The 22,039-nt window shown below is 35.7% G+C and overlaps 1 protein-coding gene across 3 annotated transcripts in view; it reads right to left on the minus strand.

The window, feature by feature from the left end:
• The window catches only part of WDR11 (WD repeat domain 11), a 75,479-nt gene that overhangs the window by 9,073 nt on the left and 44,367 nt on the right, over positions 1-22,039 (minus strand). For all 3 annotated transcript variants that reach the window (XR_014712497.1, XM_084635033.1, XM_084635032.1), the window contains exons 13-24: positions 18,476-18,551; positions 16,346-16,454; positions 15,903-16,027; positions 15,232-15,379; positions 9,874-9,980; positions 8,508-8,622; positions 7,609-7,780; positions 5,658-5,766; positions 3,035-3,097; positions 1,690-1,755; positions 544-715; positions 5-100 (exon numbers count right to left, since the gene is read on the minus strand). Coding sequence is in view for 2 of the 3 variants with exons in the window: in XM_084635033.1 (XP_084491159.1) it covers positions 5-100; positions 544-715; positions 1,690-1,755; positions 3,035-3,097; positions 5,658-5,766; positions 7,609-7,780; positions 8,508-8,622; positions 9,874-9,980; positions 15,232-15,379; positions 15,903-16,027; positions 16,346-16,454; positions 18,476-18,551 (1,358 nt within the window). In the remaining variant the exon portion in view is untranslated. The remainder of the gene's footprint in view (positions 1-4; positions 101-543; positions 716-1,689; positions 1,756-3,034; positions 3,098-5,657; positions 5,767-7,608; positions 7,781-8,507; positions 8,623-9,873; positions 9,981-15,231; positions 15,380-15,902; positions 16,028-16,345; positions 16,455-18,475; positions 18,552-22,039) is intronic.

Below are 22,039 nucleotides of genomic sequence, written 5' to 3' on the forward strand. Positions count from 1 at the left end.
AAACCTGCCCCAGGAGAAGAAGCTGGTCAGCACATTTCCTGGTGTGGTCATAGGTTGATCTTTTAACTTCCTGTAGATGTACCCTTTCAAGCTGAAATTTCTGCAGAGAAAAATTAAAATGATTACAAATCTGAGAATAAACTAGCTAATATATGAAATATATATTTTTATATATATATATATATAAATATACTTTTCCATAATATGAATTAGAAACACCTGCAAAAATATGTGATCTTAAAATATATATATAAATTTTAAGTACATACAAATGATCTTATAAGCCTATGATACTATTTATTTATTAAACCACAAAGAAAGCCCAGCCTTTAAATAGTACTGAGTGCTTTAAGTTCAAATAACAAGTACACTGAGATAAGGGTAAAACTCCATTATTAACACACAGTCATGCACCTTTTTCTTTGAAATAAAAGTGAGGCACTTATATGTAGGAGCTTTAAATTCAAAAGGGAAGAAATGCTCGTCATTTTGTTGATTTAGTCACACACCTACTAAATATTATTTATAAACGGTTTTCAATACCTGGAAGTAGGAATTTTCACACAGTATGTCATAGCATATATCCAACGGGTTGATTAATTTTTCTTGCAGACTATCTGTAGTTTTTGTAGTTTGTGCTTTTTCCTGAGAGAAACTGTACAAATAATGGGAAGCAACACTCCAAAAATGCAGTTCTGATTCATCCCCATAGAGTCTGAGAAGTCAAAAACCAAAATGAAGCAAACCCTACCATTATACATTGTAGCTACAACATCAGACTAGTTTAAATTCCCAGCACCCCCCAATACAATCACTTGTAACCATAATACTTATTCATTGTAGATTTTTTTCCACATACTACTAGTAATTGTTCTGTATTTTAAAATAATTTCTTTATTCAGAGAATAAGGTACATTCTTTTTGGCATCACAAATATTGTGGGTTACCAATAAGACTTATATATGACATCACAAACAATGATCTCTTTTGAAATATGTTCGACAAACTAGGAAGTAGCCAGTTGGAGGAAAGACTTTTACAAGGTTAGTTAAAGCTCAGTAAATCTCTCCACAAACTAGTTTAGCGAAGGCATTCAGAACTTAATCTATCCTCAACTTAATTTTCTGGGTTGCTTTACGCTTCACCAGGAAAAAAATCTATCATAAAAGCTTAGAAGCAACTAAAAAATGCAGAACAGGTTAAAAATTATCATTTGAGCAGAGCAACAACATGACAATGGTCATGGAATTAAAAAAGAGCCCCACTTTCTCTTTTCCTTTGCTTGCATATGGGCCTAGGTTTTAGGTTGTAAACTCTTTGGGAGAGAGATTGGACTCTATATTCCAGTAAAGTACCGAATACACTTTTGGGCATTGTACAAGTAACAACTACTATTTCACTGTAGGTACGGTCGTTTCTTATACCTTTCTAAAATGCAATTCTATTCAATCATGTTAAAGGAGTCTTTTCACTGTAATATAAAACTCAGTGGAAATACAAATAATTCACTAAGATAATAACTTAGACCCCATCCTTGAAATACATACACATTCCTAACTTTATGCACATCATTAGTGTCATTCATTTTAATAATACTATATACATGCTTAAAGTTAAGCACATGTGTAAGTGCTGACAGGGTCAGGATTATTTAGAAAAACCTTTCGACTTCATCTGAATCTCTGTTACCTTGCAACCAGTAAACATCTCTGCAATAGAGTAAATTCAGGATCAAGCACAAGTTTCTTGACGTCACTGCAAAAGCAGAAAGCCATATCTGATCTGTAATATGCTGTGCTGGATTTTTAAAAAACAAGTACTATATATTACATCTAGGAATTAAAGTTTACAAACGAAAACAAGACTTATTTCTTCTTGTCGGACAAGGAAAGTAGAAGCTTATCTCATGCTGACCTGAACAAAGGCCTCTATCAAACAATATTTCATCACGGCAATAGGAATTATACCAAGTTTAAGTATGTCGAAATCTTTACAGGAGCAATTCACTGTTTATCAGTTTTAATAGTTAAAACCAGCCTGTCAAGAATGCCTTCTGACTTACATGTATTGCAATAAATGTGAACTACCAGAAGAGTATACCTGAAGCTGTAATATTGGTTTGCAGCAATTCTAAATATTATAAAATTAAATTAATAAATGTCATAATTATGTAAATATAATCTGTATGGTGTCACTGGACAACAAATACATCTATTATAAATCTATGAATTCAGGTTTTGCATAAATTTTTCTGCATACAAAAGAAAATTAGCCTTTTTTTTGGGTAGAGGGGAGGAAAGGGGAAGAGCTTCCAGTTTCTTGGCTGCAAAGGCTGCCTTAATAGTTTAAATGAATGTACTGCCATCTGTTGGCTATGCAACCAGGGAGACTGATGTAATATCGTCAGAAGTATGAACTTCACCCATGAAGAGTAACTTATCTTGAAAGGGTAGGATTTTCAAAAGGACCAATGTGATATTTTTCTGGTTAGGGTTTAAAATTCTGCATAATGTTTCGAATGATACATTTTTTTTTTAATAGGCTGCACCCATTTGGCCCAGGCAGCACTCTGAGGAGCAGACATGTTGAGAAACAGTTGCCAATAAACTGTGAATGCCATTTGAATTTAAATGCTGAGTATTCCTGGGCCTCTGGCTGGCAGCCACCGTTGTCTGTGGCATCAACAATGTGACAACCTAAATGTCTCAAATTAGGCATGAGTTTCATCCCACTTTAATGTTTAATACAGTAAATTATTCTGTCAAGCCAATATTAAACAATTTGTTTTAAGAAAGATCTCCGATTTGGTAAGAATGCTACCGTTAACTTTTCATTAGACAAAGCAGGTCATGAAGTAAGCTAAATTTCATTTATTGTAACAAGTACTTATCTTTAAGCACAATCAAATGTTTTAATACAAAAATAAAGTTATTCCAGAGTGGCTGCTAAATGAAAAACCAATCATTACAACTTTTGCTGCTGCAATCTCATTCAAAGCAGTATTTTGTTAAAACATTAATAAAATGGTGCTTACTTGGACAATGAATTCAACTGTTTTTGAAGCAGATTTTTAATATTTTCATTCTCTGGATAATCACTGCAAAGAAAACATTTGATTTAACAGGAATATATATTCTAATTTTATATTTTATAAATTATTTTATATTTTTATATATATATATATATAATTTTATATTTCCTCATAACTATATTGGCAATATTATCTGAAGTGGTGGAAAAGTGTTGGCTATGTACAACACGAAACATGGTGGAAGCCAACTTAATGTTCTCATGTCCTTAATAAAAAAACAGTTTAGACAGAAAATCTTGGACATCAGTTACTAGTTTCGAAGTACTATTCATGGCCTGTTCTTCATTCCTGCTCACCCTCATTACTCCCACATCTCTGTTATTGTCTCCTTTCTCTTCGCATTTCTTTCTTACCCACTCACCTTTACGTCTCCCCCTTTTTATGTTGCCTGCCCATTCCTAATCCTCAATCCCACTTGTCTCACAAGTTCTTTTCCTATCTCCTCTTCTTTCTCTATTGCTTACTCCTGCTTATTTTCAGCAATAATAAATCCAATCTTGACCATCCTCTTATTCTTATCTTTTATGCCCAACGTACCCACTGTTACCATGGCTTTCCCACACTGGTCCCTCACTCATCAATCTCACCCCCATTTCCACCTCTTTTTCATCTACAGTAGAACCTCAGAGTTACAAACATCAGAGAGACGAACTGACCAGTCAACCACACACCTCATTTGGAATTGGAAGTATGCAATCAGGCAGCAGACACAGGGACAAAAAGCAAATACTGTACAGTACAGTGTTAAATGTAAACTACAAAAATATAAAGGGAAAGTTAAAACATTTGACAAGGTAAAGAAACTGTTTCTGTGCTTGTTTAATTTAAATTAAGATGGTTAAAAGCAGCATTTTTCTTCTGCATAGTAAAGTTTCAAAGCTGCATTAAGTCAATGTTCAGTTGTAAACTTCTGAAAGAACAACCAAGTTTTGTTCGGAGTTATGAACAACTTCCATTCCCGAGATGTTCAGAACTCCGAGGTTCTACTGTATTCTAGAATGCCCGCTTTCATAAAAAGACCATCTCCAATCTATTCACCTCTCACTCCCTTCCATCTTGAACTCATAGAAACCTAGATTTCCCCGTACAACACTGTAGCCTTAATTTTCAAAAGTGGTTCATGAATTTGGGTGCCTTACTGTTTAGGTGCCCAACTTGAGAAACCCGAAAGGGGCCTAGTTTTCAGAGGGTGGGTGCTCAGTACTTCTGAAAACCACTCCCTTTAAGGAGTCTCTGGTTAGGCACCCAAAAATAGAGGCCCTCAAAATCACTACTCACTTTGGAAAATGTAGGCCAGCATGTTTGCAGCTGTTCTTTCTTATGGCAGTCTTTACTTCTCTCACATCCTCCAAACTGAGGGCTTGCCCACACAAAAACTTAGTTGTCAGCAAGCTTGTGTGTGAATCTACCCCACACTGGCCTGCTGTACAATGAGTGTCTGTGTTGACCCTGCTGCTGTGCACTAAAAATTCCCAACTGAGCTTTAATGTATTCTGTTTCAAGGCAGCATAGATCAAAGCATACAAGGGAATTTTTAGAGCATGGCAGCACAGTCCACCTGGACACTTAGAGCACGGCAGGCTAATGAAAGGTATAGTCAGACTCCAGCTAGCCATGAACTAAGTGTCCATATAGACAAGCCCTGAGATGGCTCCCAAAGGCTGCAGTGGAAGTGTCTATCTTCTCTTCTCTTGCTGTTTGCATCCCCTTCCTTTTTCTCACTCCATTTCCATTTTTGATCAATACCCCATTCAACTCCCTATTCCCTTCCTTTCAAAGCTGAAATCATCTGCTCCCCAATGGACTCACTGCTCTCCATCTCATCACAAACCATCATGCTTCTCTTTGAGGAGTTCAAGCTTCATGATGGCGTCCTGCCTAGCCCCTTTAGCTTCCACCTCCTTAGACTTATGTACTTTATATTTCATTTGCATTACGGCCATATTAATAATATATATCATGCAAATAAGTTTGCATATATTGACCATATCATTTTGTACATTGATTATCTTCTTAGATTGCAAACTCTTTAGGGCAAGGTGTGCATCTTCCTATGGTCTGTATGTTGCCCTGAACAATCCTCATGGGGTCTAAGCTACTGCCCTATAAATAATAAATGTTACATCCTTATAAGGTGCTCCACTCTGATAGGAATCTGCACCACTAAAGAGGAAACATGATCATTAGTGTAGGGGAAAGGGCTGGAATTACTCTCTAGTGGCCACCTCTAACTTTGAAATCACCTGCTTTTAGAATGAAAACATTTTTGTTTTTTGATGCAATATGTTGCATGAGTTTCTAATTCGGAGTACAGACAATTGCTATTGTCTTAAAAACGTAGGGGCTGTTTTCAAAGATGAAGGTAGGTTGGTGCCACTTGAAATAAACCAAACCTTTGACCTCACATCGCTCTGGTCTGATGAGAGGGAAGTATTGCCCCTCCATTCCGACTACTCGTTAAGTGCTGAAGTTCACCCATTTAACAACCTCCTCCCAAAGAATACGTAGGGGACCTGCATGTGATAACAGTTAAAAGTTTGAACAGAAAATTAAAACAAAGCCTTACATGTGTAAAATATCTAGAGTACATTTATCATTCCATGGCTGATGCAGCAAGAAGGCTTTTAAAGCTAATGAGGCCCTTGGAACAAGGAGATAAGGGCACCACACAGGCTCTGAAATAGAAGAAAGAAAGTGAGGAGGGAAATGAGTCATATTCAAGAGCTATGAGTAGCTAACCTCTAATGACATAGCATTTAACAACTATAAAATATATAGGTAGCTGCCTGTAACAGAAGATAAAATATTAGATGTTAGGCCAGATTGTAATCCCAGATGTACAGCATGGATCATTGCACATGGAAGTCTGCTGCTACACATGAGCAAAAAGATTTTCTAGGAGATACAGTTAGTCACTAGACATTTACAATCAGAACCTGGTTTCCTCGGTCTTTGGCTTTTAGTTTAGTTAAAATCTGGTTGCAGATGAACTTGCAAAGTAAAAGTGAAATTTGAGTTAAGCAGAGATGTATATGGCAGGATGCTTCTATAAAGCAGATGTGAAAGAAATTCATACAAGATATGCCAGAATGCCTCATCCTTACACATCACAATTACTATGGACTCCAGTGAAACTGTATCACAGTTATTATCACAGTATTCAGGAATATCTGTATTGAAAACAGGAAGCATCAATATGGTTTTATAGGGAGGGAATTAAACTAAACGTATATCAATACTGAATGCCTCAAAAAGTCTGGTCAGTAGGGATACTTGTGCTTAACTATTGCCATAATGAATCAGATTGGTGGTCCATCTAGTCTGGTATCTAGTCTCTGACACCAGTAAGATGCTCCAGAAGAAGGGGTTAGATTCCCTGTCCTAGAAAATTATTGAATAATCTGCTCCTATGGGAAGTTTCTTTCTAACCTCCAACTGTTAGTGGTTTGCTTAAACACAAAACTATGATGGCTTTTATTTCTTGTATTTTCTATCTATCTCATGTAACCTAAGACTGTTTTCATTATTGCTATAAATGTCTAATCCTTTTTTGAATCACACTAAATTCTTGGACTCTGTGATACCCTGTTCTTTAAGCACAACAGGTTAATGAAATAAATATGCATTGACACAGTTTAATTTTCAGGTCTCAAAAGATAATTTATGATAACTAAATTATCCTTCAATGATGCTGATCCCACTGTTACTTGTCTTTCGTCAAAACTATAGCCTTCATAGTGTCAGGAGAAAACAATCCATTTTTATTTTAGACAAAGTTAGCGAAGTATATTAAATCAGAATATCTATCAAACACAGCATCAAATGATGATACTCTTACTCTCATTAAGTAATACCTTACTCCACAAGTAGTCTCAAAGATTTTAATGGGATTGGCCCACAATTTGAAAAAACTGGATCATCTTCAAGTCACGATTTTACGTATTAACCATTTTAGCTGCACAGTTCATCCCATAGACAAAAGAATGTAAAAGCAATTTTTTGTAAGAACTTATGCTAGCTAAAAACATGTAAAAAGTCAGATAACAAGGCTATCAGAAACTGATGCATTTCTACAATTTCATGGAAACATCCACGTTGGCCAGTCACTGAACCAGTCAATGAGCAGGATTCAAACTCTGGAAATATACAGCAGTATAAAAAAAGCAATTTTTCATGTATGACAAACATGACTAAAACTCATGCTGTGTATGTGAATGACTGTTCTAATGCAATGAATTTATACATTCATTTGCTGCATATTTATGCAGATAAAACTAAAAAAGCAAAATATGAGTTATTTAGAAATATCAAAAGCTGTATATCCTATTATTATAAAACTGATCCATATTCCCAAAGTTTCTGGTGTTTGTAAGCTACCTCATTTTCTGTCTTAGACTGACAGTTTTAAATAGTAAAGACTATTTTGCACACCCTTCCAAATGAAATATACTGTGGTCTGCAGCAAAAGAGAAAATTCAAAACACATGAGCATTAGGTACTCTTGAGATCTCTCAGACCTGTTAATTCTTGTTCATCCATTCTAAAACATGTTGACTTCATAGTTGTCTCTAGAACTCTGATGCACCCATCATCTGATGCCAGGATCACTTTGTCTGAGGTACACCAATCCACATCCAGTATTCGGAAGTTGACATTTCTTCCACTTCTTAAACTGCTTACCATCTGCACCTTGAAACATTAAGACATTTTCGCTTTAGTAATGCTGTTAATCACACTGGTCAAGATTCTGTGTTGTGCCTCCCAGAGGCGTTTCACAGAACTCGCAAGAACATTCCTCAGACATCATTCCTCGGGGAAAGGATTACAGGGTCATAGCCTACTCTGCCTGTGAAATCCATGGAGTTCAAGTGTCTATGGACCTCTGGAGGGAGGAATGCAATTCCAACTACGTAAGATGAATCCCAGAATTTTTAAGAGCATTTTCCCTAATACAGATTTTTCTTGCAGGAGGAGAAGCATGGCCAATGTTAATATAAGTGTCTGGCCTTCTCATATCCTCAAGTGAGTTAAAACCAAGCTCTGAAGATAAGACAACTTTACAATTCCATAAATGTAGATGTTCATTAAACTTTGATAAAGTTTTTGGAAGGGAGATTTTTCTACTTATAAGTGAGAGTTCAAAACAACATATACAACTCAAACTCACTTGAAGAGTAGTAAAATTGTACATTTCAATAGAGTGTCAGCTTTCATAATGAAAGGCACTTCTCAAGTGAAAACAGATTGAAAAAATTAAAAACGAAAAGTCCTTTGTGAAAGGCTGGGTAACTATTATACCAATGTCAGCAACAGATTAAGTATTATTTTAATCAGATTGCTTGGGCACCTGACAGTCTCTAATTCAAAGCAGCATATTTTGCACACACGGGAATACTGATAAGAAATACATGTGCACCTCTTTTGTGTCCCAAACTTCAGCTCCATCAGTGTACATTGTTATCACTTTTTGATTTCCTTTCCCAGGGGCAAAGCGTATTTTTCTCACCCAGCTTCGGTGTGTGGGGATCCCCCTGGGGACAAAAGGACAACAGGTTCAATTTCATTCTCAGGAACAGATATGCCACAAGTTGTTAATATAAATTCTCCCTTAAGCATTTACACTTTAATCCTGTATAAATTTGTAGAACTAAACTTCCAAGGCTACCTAAATAGATTAGCAAAAGCCCCACAAAATATCAAAAATTGACAGCGCTATTAAAAAAAAAAGTGGTCATGGGAGGGGAGAACATTTAATACTATTAGTTATCAAAATTTAGAATGAAATAAGATTTCTTGGATTAAACATAACAGGCAAGCTCTCTGCTTGGTGTGAATCATCATCAATTTCATTTAAGTCAGTGGAACAATACCAGTTTACACTAGTGAGAACATTCTATATCACAGAACCAGAAATTAATGGTGAATTTGGTATAAGTGATCATGACTTGATCACATTTATAATTTCTGAACCAGTGATGTATATACTTGATGCTTTAAAATGGCCAATTTCACAAAGCTGAAACCAATTATGAGCCAGATCAGCTGGGAAGAAGAATTTAATCAGAAAAATGTGAATGATAATTGGGAATGGTCTAAGGAAACTTTACTAGATGCCCAAAAAGCCACAATCCCACACTGAGGAAGACAGTCATATTGGTTAAAAAACAAAGACCTGGTTTAGGGGTAAGTGAAGGCAGCTATAAAAAAAAAAAAATCATATAACAGATAGAAGAAAGGAGTGAGTTGATTACAATCTAGAAGTACCTATATGGGGAACAAATATTTGATAATGGGCTCTTCACTCTAGCAGAGAAAGGCACAAGAAGATCCAAAAGCTAGATATTGAAGCGACACAAATACAGACTAGAAATAAGGAGCAAATTTTAAAAAGTGAGAGTAAATAAACAAAGGAGCAATTTACCAAGGGTCATGGTGGATTCTCCATCACTGACCATTTAAAAATCAAGATTGAATGTTTTTCTAAAAGATATGCTCTCGGAATTATTTTGGGGAAGTTTTATGGCCCGTGTTAGAGGTCAGACTAAATGATCACAAAGGTACCTTCTGGCCTGGGAGCTGTAAATCTATTAACATGGCCCAATATCTCTCTGGTTAATCACTCTCTGCTAGGACATGACTGAGAATTTTCATTTTAAAAATACAATCTTGAATAGTTATCTCAGACAACACACAATCGTCTATTGCAGAGGAAAAAAAAAGAAATAAAGTTTTACCTTTCCTTCATTTCATATGAATAAGTAAGATTTTATCCACACTCATACCTGGATACTCTTGCTTTCAAATCCCAGAAGTTTAAGTTTCCATCAACATCTCCAAGAACCAACGTATCTCCTTTCCATGCAATACAAGTAACGCTACCCATGCTTCCCTGCAAGTATTTCAGAAGAAGAATAAAACTGTAATTAATAGTAGCATACATCGGCATAAATGTATCAGTATGGATATTTCCTCTTTTTCCACAATAGATAAATCTAATGGGCCAAATTCTTCTCTGTTACAACAAAGAAATTCAGCGGAATTTAATGGAGTTGTTCTGGGTCAGAGAACAGAATCTGCCACATCATATTTTTGAAGACCTTTTGTCCTGAATGAAGTGTTTTGTATTTTCATTTTAAAGCAATGAAAGATTTGGAGTTTTAAAGCAATGAAAAGCTTTTGTGTCCCTAGCTGCATGTAAACCCCAAGACAGGACTGGACTGAACTATCAAACTAGACAGGACTGAACTATCAAACACTCACAGGACCAACAAACTATACTAGGAAATAGAAATAAGAGGATTCCAATTTGATAGATAAATTTATCTGAGCCTTCATGTTTGATGCCGGAAAGTGGCTGCACTTCAGAGAAGCAAAAAAATTGTTAAAAGGTCCCAAAAAGAGAGCTCTGACCCATTACAAATCTGAAGTGAACCTGAGCCCTTTCTGTTCAATTCACGATTTGAATGTCACTACAAAAGAAATTACCGCTGAACAAATGATTAACTTAAGAGAAACTCATACCAAGGTTAATTATTAGATGGCAACATTCAGTTTTTGAACACTGAAATATAACATGAAATTTTAATCTAAAATGACAAAAGCTGTAATTAGTCTGCACCTAGATATTAATATTTCTTGTTCTACAAATTGGTCTCAAGTTTTTTTTGGTTTTTTTTGTCAGGTCACAATGTAAAAACCATGATTGAAAAAGTGTTACGTGTAACTCAGATAATGCATTTTCCAACCAATAATTCTGTTGTGCCCCAGAAGTAGGGAAAACGATGATCTAGTGGACAGGCTACCAGACTTGAACTCAGGAGACCTCAGTTCAATTCCTAGCTCAGTAAAGGCTTCCTGTGTGATCTTGAGCAAATCACTTAATCTGCCTATGTCTCAGATGGGAATCGCAGGGGTGATATGAAGACAAAATTCATTAGTGACTGAGGTGCTCAGATTCTATGGTGACGAGGTCCATGTAAGTATCTAGATAAATAGTTAGGTTTTCCACAAATTTACTGATATAAAAACAACCCATCATATAACATGAAAAGTGACATCCTCCAAACTTATGACTAAAAAGTGTCTGCAAACATTTTTCTCCTTGTTTGACAGGTTATAATGTATTATTTACCTGTAAAACTGTCTCTGAAGATAGGAGCTTACAAAAAAAAAAATATCCAAGATCTTGGGTCACTAAATCCACTGTCTGGCAAAGACAGTGCCAATGCTTAAAGACTCCTGCCTCACCGTGGGTAGCAGCCATAAGCAAGAAACACACAGAGCTATGCGTAGTGTGTTATAGTCTCCAATGAGCCTTTTTCACTGCAACCATAACAGAGTCAGGGAACCTATATTCTAATTTGATTGTTATAACCTCTGTAAAGTGAAAGTGAGAACTAACAGTCATTTAATCTTCTAAAATAGGGGTTGTCAAGCTTTTTCATAATTTGGACTGCATCTTAAACTGTGTTATGGGACCACATTCTTTCCTCTGACAATGATATGGAAAAGTAATTTTAGAAAAATATTTGAAATAGTTATAGCTTCTTCTAATAAAATTTAGAAGCTGAAAACGAGGAGATTCAGCACCATACATCCGGTCAACTCTGCATGGACCATCAGCAAGGGTTGTATTTACCACTGTCTGTCATGAACCATAGCTTAGGGTCACTATTCAAAAATGATGAAGAGCTGGCCAAAACCAAGGCCATGCATCTGAACTTTGGACTGTCTGAAACCCAGATTTTGTGGCTTTAGCACACCTCTAGAAATAGGTCAGGGATTTGTGTGTATTTAAGTATCTTTATCCCAATATTTTGTATTTGCTTTACTCCTAAACATTTAATCTGTGGAGAGGTATTAATTAAAAGAAAAATAATTCTTAAGAGACATCTGGTCTGGAATACTTTAAAAAGTTTGTTCAGCATAATCCAGTAACATTAGACTTTCTAGTGAACTACTTTTATCTTGAGCTAAAACTCAAAGTATATGAAGAACATCTATAAAACTGTTCTGTCCTAGTCAACTTGTAATGCTCAGATATATTTTAAAATTGCTGTCTAAGTTACCAGACATAAATATCATACACTATCTGTATGATTATATGGGTAACTTTTGTTTGTATTGTTATAGCTATATATACATGCACAAAATATACATAAATTAAAAAAATATTTCAGGAGACCTCTGTCTTTAAAAATGCTTTGTTTATGTAATGGCAGGTAAAAACTCACCACCTATTTCCTAAATTCTGCAAATGTACTCTGAAAATACATAATTTTTCATTAAATCCCAAGGAAAAGAAATCACACAATAAAACAGCAATTTTTCCATTGTTTTTTTCTATCCCCTGTGCCCAAGTCTGCTCTAAATTATTTACTAAAGCCATCAAAGACTGGATCCTTAATACCTGGTCTCTCTTTGTGAAAGCTGCCACTATCTCTGAAAACAGACAACCTGTCACATGGAACAGAATGATTTTTGTAATATTTTGACTGCTGACCTAAACAAGGAGAATGGGATAATAAAATGAGTAACATTTAACAATGTTACTTAAATGTTTTGAAATGTATAGGATAAGAGGTGTCAAATGGAGAAATATTCGGGTTCCTAAGGTTGCAACATGTATTTTTAAGAAGCAGTCTGAAGACAAACAGGTTTTTTAAATAGATAGGGTGTAAGTACCTGCAGGGCAAGCTCCATTAACTGTTCAACAAGGAAGACTTCATCTTTCCTAGAGCAAACCAATTACTTTAGGAGTCACAGGAGAGTGTGATCTTGGATTTCAATCCTTTTCTGAGTCTATATTGCCAACTATACCATGAAACTTTTGCCTAGTAAGACTGACTACTAGCCACTGGGGGCTAACCTGAGAATGTCACACATGTCACTTATAGTTATGAGGGGTTGTAGAGATCATTGGTTTAGCCACTAAATCACTGCATAAAGGTTGTACATGAACTTTATTTTTTCTGTCCCATGAAGAAAAAAAATTAAGACGTGGCTATTGAACCATAGGATATTATTCTGTGCTCCTTACTAAGGCAAATTTGCATTCACTTCAGCAATAGGCCCTTAAGTAAGTAGTAATGCACATGCTATTAGCAAAAAGAACAATCCAACAGAACATCTGCAGCCTAAAATATCTTAAGAATGAAAATAAAAATAAATGGAAATTCATTGCCACTACATAGCTCCGATTCAAATATATAACTATGACCAGTAACAACATTTTGTACTTAGGCATGCCACTATAAGCTAAATTCAATCAAGTCTTGGTTCAAGTTAAAGCTCAAACGTTTTCCCTATCCTAAACCCCATCACATGCATTTAACATGCAGCACTGCACAATTGTTTAGCAGCATGTGATAGTGTTTTGGGCAAAAGGTAGGCTTCACTTTCTTGTGAAGGAATAGTTACTGGCCACTACCAGAGGAACGCTACCAGAACTGATCGACGAGTAATCTGATCTAGTGTTGCAAATCTTGTATTCCAGGGCTATGACTGATGTACCGGTCCCCACTGAAAATGAGAAAACAGACTTAGACCCCAATCCCACATACACTTACACAGGTGCTTAAATTTTTACATATGTGAATAATTCCCCTGAGCTAAATAGGGCTGTTAATACATTTAAAGTTATTCATATGTGTTTACAGAATCAAGGCTAAATATGTTCATATTAAATGCAATTAAACATTTAGTAAAACGTTAAGGATGAATGGTTAAATCACAAGTCACACAATGCACAAACTAAGGCTCCAACAGAAATATCAACCTGTTCATTTTGAACATCTTGTATGTTTACTGGCATGCATCTTATGACAAATATATAATGTACACATTTAAACAGAAAAACGGGAATACTACATGTCCAAGTTAACTTTGCTGTTGGAATATCAGAATCATAGTCAGGAAGTGTAAAAATTAACTGTGCAGCCTTTAATGTTGCATAAATATTTTTTTTTAACTTTTATTTTCCTTGTGATTTTTAAAAGTAATAGAAAGAGATCTCATGCTTAAGAGTCAACTTTTCAAAGTTGACACATCATCACCCTGGTCAGGTCTTATGGGGAAAGTGTGCAATTATATCACAAAATGGGCAGGGCTTCATTAGGCTCGGTTTAAAAAAATCCAAATGACCAAAGATGCCCAACACCCGCTCCATACATCCCACTCTATCCAAAAAAAAAAAAAGGTCTCAGAAATGCTTTATAAATACAAACTATTTAAAAAGTGTTTCCACCCTCAAACGAAGCAAAGGCGCCAGTGCTCACTGAGGACCATGGTTACACCACATTTGAAATTTAATTTCAGCTGTTTTTGTTGTCTTGTCTGAAAGAATATGCCCCCATTTCCCCACAAAGCAGTGGAACAAAGTATCTGCAAAATCAAAATTAGCTAAAAGTATTTTGCTCAAAAATTAAAGAAAAAAATCTCTCATGTGAAAAACATGCATAGAATTTTCAAAACATGTGCTGCTTTTTTGGGTTATGTTAATTGGGCAAACAATGGAAATAGTTTTGTTATCTATAGCAGTTGCTATCAGATGCCTACTATATGATCAAATTGGTTAATGCCTTGTCTCATCATACATAGGTGAAACTACTGTTTTCTTAAACCAAATATGATAGTGTATACCTGTACAGAAGTCTAAGACAGACACAAAACACATTCTATAGCTAGCATAAATGGAGTGTTTTCCTTTTTCCAAATGCTGTATTTACTATTTCCATAAGAATTCAGACACCTTCAACATCTGCATACAGCTTCCCTCGTTTACGTACTATTATGCAAAACAGGGACACAATGAACAAAAATCCTCCATTGTTCTTTCCAAGTAAATATAGTGATCACATATATAACAAATTAATGCGCTCTTGTAAATAAGAGCACTGTTTGAATATTTACATAAAATCATATAGTCCTACAAAATTGTAAGTGTCCTTTTTTTAAAGCCAGTAATTTTAGTTTATGTTTTACATCTTATATTTTTGGTTTCATGTTTCCAATTATTGATTTCTGGTAAATATTTGCCATTAAAATGCATATCCCTATTAATATTAATGTCATGCTATTTTCTGCAACAGTAAATATGAAAACAAACGACAGCACTGATGAAACAAAAATATCGAACTCACATCAGGTGGAATTCTTGCACCGTCTTTTACCGAGTTTCCCTCCACCGTGAGATGATAAACCTGCCCATCGGTATCTGTAAACACGAAGTGCTCTCTGGCAGAAATGTTCTGACTCAGCTCAGATTTACTTTCGGCCTCCTGTAATAAGCTTTAAGAGAAAGATAATAAGATAAAGGTGACCTTTCTTTTTCTTGAAATGGATATAAGAGGTTGTGACCCCAATCAACAAATACATAAAAATAGACAGTAGATTGGTAGGGAGTATTTTCCCTGAGAATTGTCTACATAAGTCCTGAAATAACAAATTGGTTTATACACTTATTACAGTTAACAAGTGGCAAATTAAAATTTGACTTCAAGAAGTAGGCCACTAAAGGATGTTGTTAAAGTCTGTTGAGATAACTTTTCTTGCTCAGCAGTGAAATCAAGGGACCATGTTCAAGTGCTAGACTCTGGCCCATTCTTTGGCTCCTTTGTGCTGTTCAAATGGCACAAAAGAGCCTGCAAAGTTGCTTTAATGGGACAGCTCAAGGTACCTCCATCATGGGAGAGCATCTGGATGGCATGTACCAAACAGCACTATTAACGAGTGACAATCTGTAGAGTAAGAGAACTTATCTGAAGAATAACTGATGTATTACCATATCATACGAGACAGTGATGGGCAATACCTGATCACAGAAGATTCTACACTGCTAAGTTCTGTATCAGACACAACCGTCTGTCGGGCCATGGCTTCACGAGCTGCAAGCTGTTTCTTTTTCAAGCTCTTCAAGTTATGAGTAGGTGACCATTCCTGTGAGAATTTTTAATTAGGAAAATGGAAAATATGTCCCTTTTACTTCCTAGTTTTATTGATTAATAATTATGATGCCAATTACAGATTTATTTTTATGAAAAAAAACCCCCAAACCTATGTTTTAGAAGGGCATCTTTTCAAAATAGGGTTCCCTCCTTAATAGCCTAGTTTGTGAGAGAAGAGTAGGGGTGGGGAGATAGGTCAGACTGTGTTTGTAGACTAGAGAAATACAAAAAACAATCATATTATTTCAAGATATACAAATTTAATAACCATTTACATTTCAAATGAGAAGCAACAGATTGGATTCCTTACCAAAGCAGTCACGGTAGGGAAGTTTTTTGACATTTCTCTAAGAAGAGTACACGTCCTGACATCCCAGAGTTCCAGAGGCTTGTCTTTAAACACTACAGCTAAGTACTGCCTGAAATAAATGAGACCTTTATTACATTCCAGTTTATTTTTTAAGTATTTTATTTTCTACCTTTTCTTACTGGCATCATGTTGCTGATGTGTGCATCTGTGTGGGGTTATTATTATTATTTTTTTAATTTTATTTTTTAAGTAGAGGGCGAAAACACACTGAACAAATTTAGACTTGCCCCGATCTCGCAACAAGTTCTGTGGAACTAGACTGCTGCACCCATTCAGAACCCCTCTGACTTTTCTCATGGGAACAAATGTCTAGATTTCATTACAGAATTAGAAACTAAATGATCCAAAACTTCTGGTCACTATCATAGTTTAGTAGTGCATGGTATGTGTGAATTACTTTTGAAAACTGTTGCAAAAACTGATATATAAACTCATATTACCATTTCCTGATATATATACATCCATAAACCACAATTAATTTTAAAACATTGTTATCATAAGGTTCCTGACATATATGGAGACTAATGAGAAGAAGAAAATTTGAATTAAAATGTGAATTTGTTAAACTTGATGCTGTTGCAACAATCTCTTACCCAGCCAATCCAGGATCTATACTACACAGTAAATATTGTTTTTTTTTAGATTTAAATGAAAGAATTTTTCATTTCTAAATCCGTCTGCTAAAGCAAAGAAGAGCTGGTAGTAGTATATACTGATTTGACAAAAACTCATTTACCCGAGATAAATGTTTAGCAGACTCTCATTGTACAAATATTAATACAAGAAAACACAACTGTGTTTACAGATTAGCTACCTAAATGGGCTTTTAAAAATACTTATTCTGCTATTCTGATTTTGTTCTAGCATAATAAAATGAGGATAATCTGATCTCAAGACTACCTAGCTATAGAATTTATGCTCTCCCCCTACTGAAGATAATATTCTTCTGAGAACAAGGCTAGATTGTAAGGTCTTCATATTTGAATGCTTATTATATAATGAAAGCTGTCTGCTATATTAAACAAAAAATCTATAATAAAACATTTTATAGAATTATATTGAATCCAATATTGTTTAAATTATATTTACAAAGAAAAAAAAAATCAGAAGACTTCACACCATAGTCCTGCAGTACATGGACATGGAATCTTCTAACTACTAATTCATTTGCCACTTTTGCCTTCCAAAACGTTATTCTTAAGGAATTTCCTGCCTTCATCCTGTGGAGAATTACAAGTCTCTAGTCCAGGATCTTTGCCTTCCCATAAGGACATGTGCAGGTGCAGAGAAACCCTTCTAGAGTTAACTCCCTGTTTTCTGGGCAGTTTTCTGTCACACCACAGTTTGCAATTGACTTTTGCAAAGTAACTTTTTATGACTTGGATACACGCTGTTTCCTTGTTTTTTCACATTGTACATTTTAAAAGTAAAATTCACACTTTAATATTCTGTAAGCTATCAACTCTACCTTCTCCCTCAAACCGAAGGTATTATAGCCTCTTTCCTAACCCATCTTAATCTCTTGCCAGTCTAACTGTTTCTTTTTGGTCTCACCTAATAATCGTCTACATCTTCAGACTGAACCTGCTAATTTGTAATTGTGGTGGCAATTTCAGGGCCTAACTGTGTTAAATGCTGTGCAAAACACATGAAGATCGATGTGCAACCCTGAACTTCTGATTTTATTTAAGGTTTAGATTCTAAAAAGACCTTGAAACTCATGGAGAAACCCAAACTATGAAAAAATATTTCATAACAACCATTCTCTAGTGGCCCTGGACATCAAAATACAACTATTAGATGAAAATCCTCCTTAATTATTCTAGCCACCCAATGGCATTTTGAAGTTTGTGAAAACATCCATTACACAAACATTCACATTTTAATAAAAGCCTACAGTAACAAACATATGTTAAAAATAGATTATTTCCTTTGATTAATTTGCATATTCTTTTCCACCTTTTCCTTGTGCAGAGTCTTTCCTCATCCCAGTTTACTTCTGTCTGTTACAAGCATCTCCTGAAAATTCAATACTAGATAACACGAGCTTTACAAGGCTGATCTACTTACTTCAAATGAGACACCTTTATCATTTCAATGGCTGGTTCATCATTGCCTCTTTCCCCACGAAATGCAATGCTCCTGCCTAGAATACAGAAGTTATATGGGGAAAAAAAGAGAGGGGAATAAAAAATAGTAACCCCAAAGAAGTAAAACCCCTGTAATTGACCTGTCACATCCCCTGCTTCTCTATTCACATTGTTATTCATCTTTTATTTGCCTTCAAGACACTAAAACATAATATACTCTCTATTGCCTGAGAAAATACCCCACAACAATCTCACTTCCAGAGTGGAACAACTGGAATTAATGCATGATTGGCATTATGCAAATACTGACATCTCAGCGAGTTAGTTGAGTTGTGGCTCATAGACAATATTTCATATCTATTTAATGACTGCTCCACGAGGAAACCTTGAATGGATTTCAATTTTCATACCAAAAACATATTCTCCCCTTGTATTTTTTAACTCCTTTTGAATATAAGAAATGTATAAGTATTTCTCAAATGAAGTATTAACTTATTTACACTCAGTGAATCACTGCATTCCTGATGGCTTGTATGTGTAACTTTCAAAACGAAGTGATCACTGCTGAATACCAATAATGAAACTTGCTGTCCTTTCTCAGCAAAACTTTATATTACCTATACAACTGTCTAGTGTCATAGACTTAAAGGTGTTTTAAACAAAAGTGGCCCAGCCAACTCACAGTGCCCTACCCATAGGGTCAGATGAGGAGACATGGGATATTGGCGGAGGAGGGGGCGCATCAGATGGACAGAGTGGGGCACACAGGGCTGCTGGGGAATCACACAGACCGAGGTTCAGAAGGGCTAGTGTGGGGGACAGATTGGAGCAGAGGCACAGGAGCTTGTGAGGTGACAACATTGAGCCAGGGGCTAAATGGGAGTGGGGGTGCAGGGTCACATGGAGACAGGAGGGAGTGAGGGTGCAGGGACACACAGGGGCAGATGTACCCGACTGAATGAGAGAGGCTGGGGTCAGCCAGGGTCTGCATGGGGGAGGCTCCCCAACTCCCTAACTATCCCTCACCCTGAAAAAAACACCTGTTCCATACTTCTCCTACTCCCACACCCAACAACCCTCCAGGTTCACTCTGAGGCTCCTGTCCAGCAATTACTTCCCTCTCTGTTGGCTCCTCTCTCATCCCTGACTCCGCCAAGCCTTTGCATTGAGAGGTGCAGAAAATATGTTTCTGTATTGTAGTTTAAATGAATTATTACTCAAACTTCCATATTAAATATGCTTAGTAAGGAATCTGTCAAAAAAAACCCAAACATTTCCTGAACCTTTTTTGTTGTCTGTATTGTTACAGACATACTTGCTGACAAGTATTTTGAAATAAATTTCCAAAATAATTGAAACCGGCATGGTTATATTCTGTTATTTTGACAAATAAAATATGCAGAATTTTGTGTGCAGAATTTTTTGGTGCACAATTCCCCCAGAAGTACTTTTCCTATGGTTGCAGACTTCCTCCTTAGTTAAAATAGCCAAGCATGTATGGGGTATATGAAGTCAGCAGTGAATCATAAGCAGTAGAGCAAAAAGTCTGCCTGTGTGGAATATTAAAGTTTGTTTTCTTCATAACTGAAAAAATACCTTCAGGTTCTCTAAACATTCATTATTAATATACTAAAGATATAACGGCAACTTTAGCAAAAGGCACAACTGGGCTACATTTTTTCAACCCTCCATGCAGACTCTTTTTCTAGTGCTTACAGGTCTACTGATAAAATAGTAAATTGGGAAGTCCATGACTGCTACTCTAGGAAGCTACTAAAGGGACAAAAGGGGAAGGTTAGTCATTGTCAGCATCTGATAAAATCACAGCTAATTCAGTTTACTTGAGAACATAGCTGCTTATGGAAAGCTTGAGTCTTTTTATTACTTTTTTTTTTTTTTTTTGAAGTTGATGTTACTATTTAGGAATTTCTGTAGAATAAAAAGTTTAGTGGAAACCAAATTTCTTTTAGCTATAATGTCACAAATATATTTTCCACTTCTTTTCTCCTTACTGCTCATTTGGTTTTATAAAAGATTAAAAAAAATGCAATAGCAAAGTTAGATAAACAGCTATTTTGTGCAATGCCTTAGAAGTGCTTATAAAATTAGAAAAGTACTTTTATATCATTTTAAAAGTTGTTGCATGCTACATAAAGTAATTCAGAATTATTGGTGTGTTACAAAACTCAGGGTCTTCAATCAGAAATTAAATGGTTCTAGGTTTATACATTTTAAAACAATTTAAAATTAGTGAAAGTGCTTCCCATTCCTAGAAACTCTCTAATCTTCCAAATTAAATTTCTCTGTATTGTGCAACCGTTAAACTCAAAGATCACAGATGCATTTTTCACCCACCTGAGCCCTCGGTGTTTGATAGTTTGACAACTAGGCCAAAGAGCTTTCAACAGACAATTTACTAACAAGCTGATTAGAAAGAACTTGCAATGCATTGTTTTAAACTGTCTCAACTCTCCACAACTTAGTGTTAAAATATCTATTACATATATACAGCAAGTTTATTTTCAAAAAGTATTTTTAAATAATAACCTTATATAAAAACCAAGAATGAACATTAATTTCAGTAGAATATCAGCTTATAATGTAGCATCATACATGTGTCACAAACTAGATTTTTACTTTAAAGTAAAACTATACCATAAACCATCACATTTTGGGGTATCATTTGTTTCCCCAGTAACTTTGATATCAAACATGCTTATTTTGTAAGTAGGGAGTTAATGGCAGAGGGATCTTCAATGGACTGTAGGGGACGTTCACAGTGCCCAGGGGAGGGGCGAATACAAAAGCCCATGCATGGTGGAGTGGCTGCCCTCTCCACTCCCAGCTCCACTGTCTTCTCACTGGCTGACAAACCAACTAGCCAGTTGGCTCTTGTGGGCCACCACCTCATTTTAAGCCTCTTGTGCCTGCCAGCAACCATGTTCATTGCTGGCCTGAATGGATAAGGTAAAAGGGACCAACTTTCAGAGTTAAAGGAGATCCAGGATTTTTCTGGTTGTCCTTTTGCCTGTGGGGAAAAAGGAGAGACCTGAAGTCTTTGCAGACTGAGGCCCTCTCTTGGTAACCTCTACTGCCCCACAAGTGGCAGGAGGTAGAGATTCAGAAGTGAGCTCAGTCCTAAGGGTGAGCCTAAGTGGGTCTACTCTGAGTTACTGGTTATATGTAGGGCTGTTAATTAATCGCAGTTAACTCACGCGATTAACTACAAAAAATTAACTGTGATTAAAAAAATTAATCATGATTATTAGCACTGTTAAACAATAGAATACCAATTGAAATGTATTAAATATTTTGGATGTTTTTCTACATTTTCAAATATATTGATTTCTATTACAATACAGAATACGAAGTGTACAGTGCTCACTTTATATTATTATTTTTATTACAAATATTTGCACAGTAAAAATGATAAATAAAAGAAATAATATTTTTCAATTCACCTCACACAAGTACGGTAGTGCAATCTCTTTATCGTGAAAGTGTAACTTACAAATGTAGATTTTTTTGGGTACATAACTTCACT

The sequence above is a fragment of the Lepidochelys olivacea genome (genome assembly GCF_965140295.1).
Source record: "Lepidochelys olivacea isolate rLepOli2 genome assembly, chromosome: 7".
Classification (NCBI taxonomy): Eukaryota; Metazoa; Chordata; order Testudines; family Cheloniidae; genus Lepidochelys; species Lepidochelys olivacea.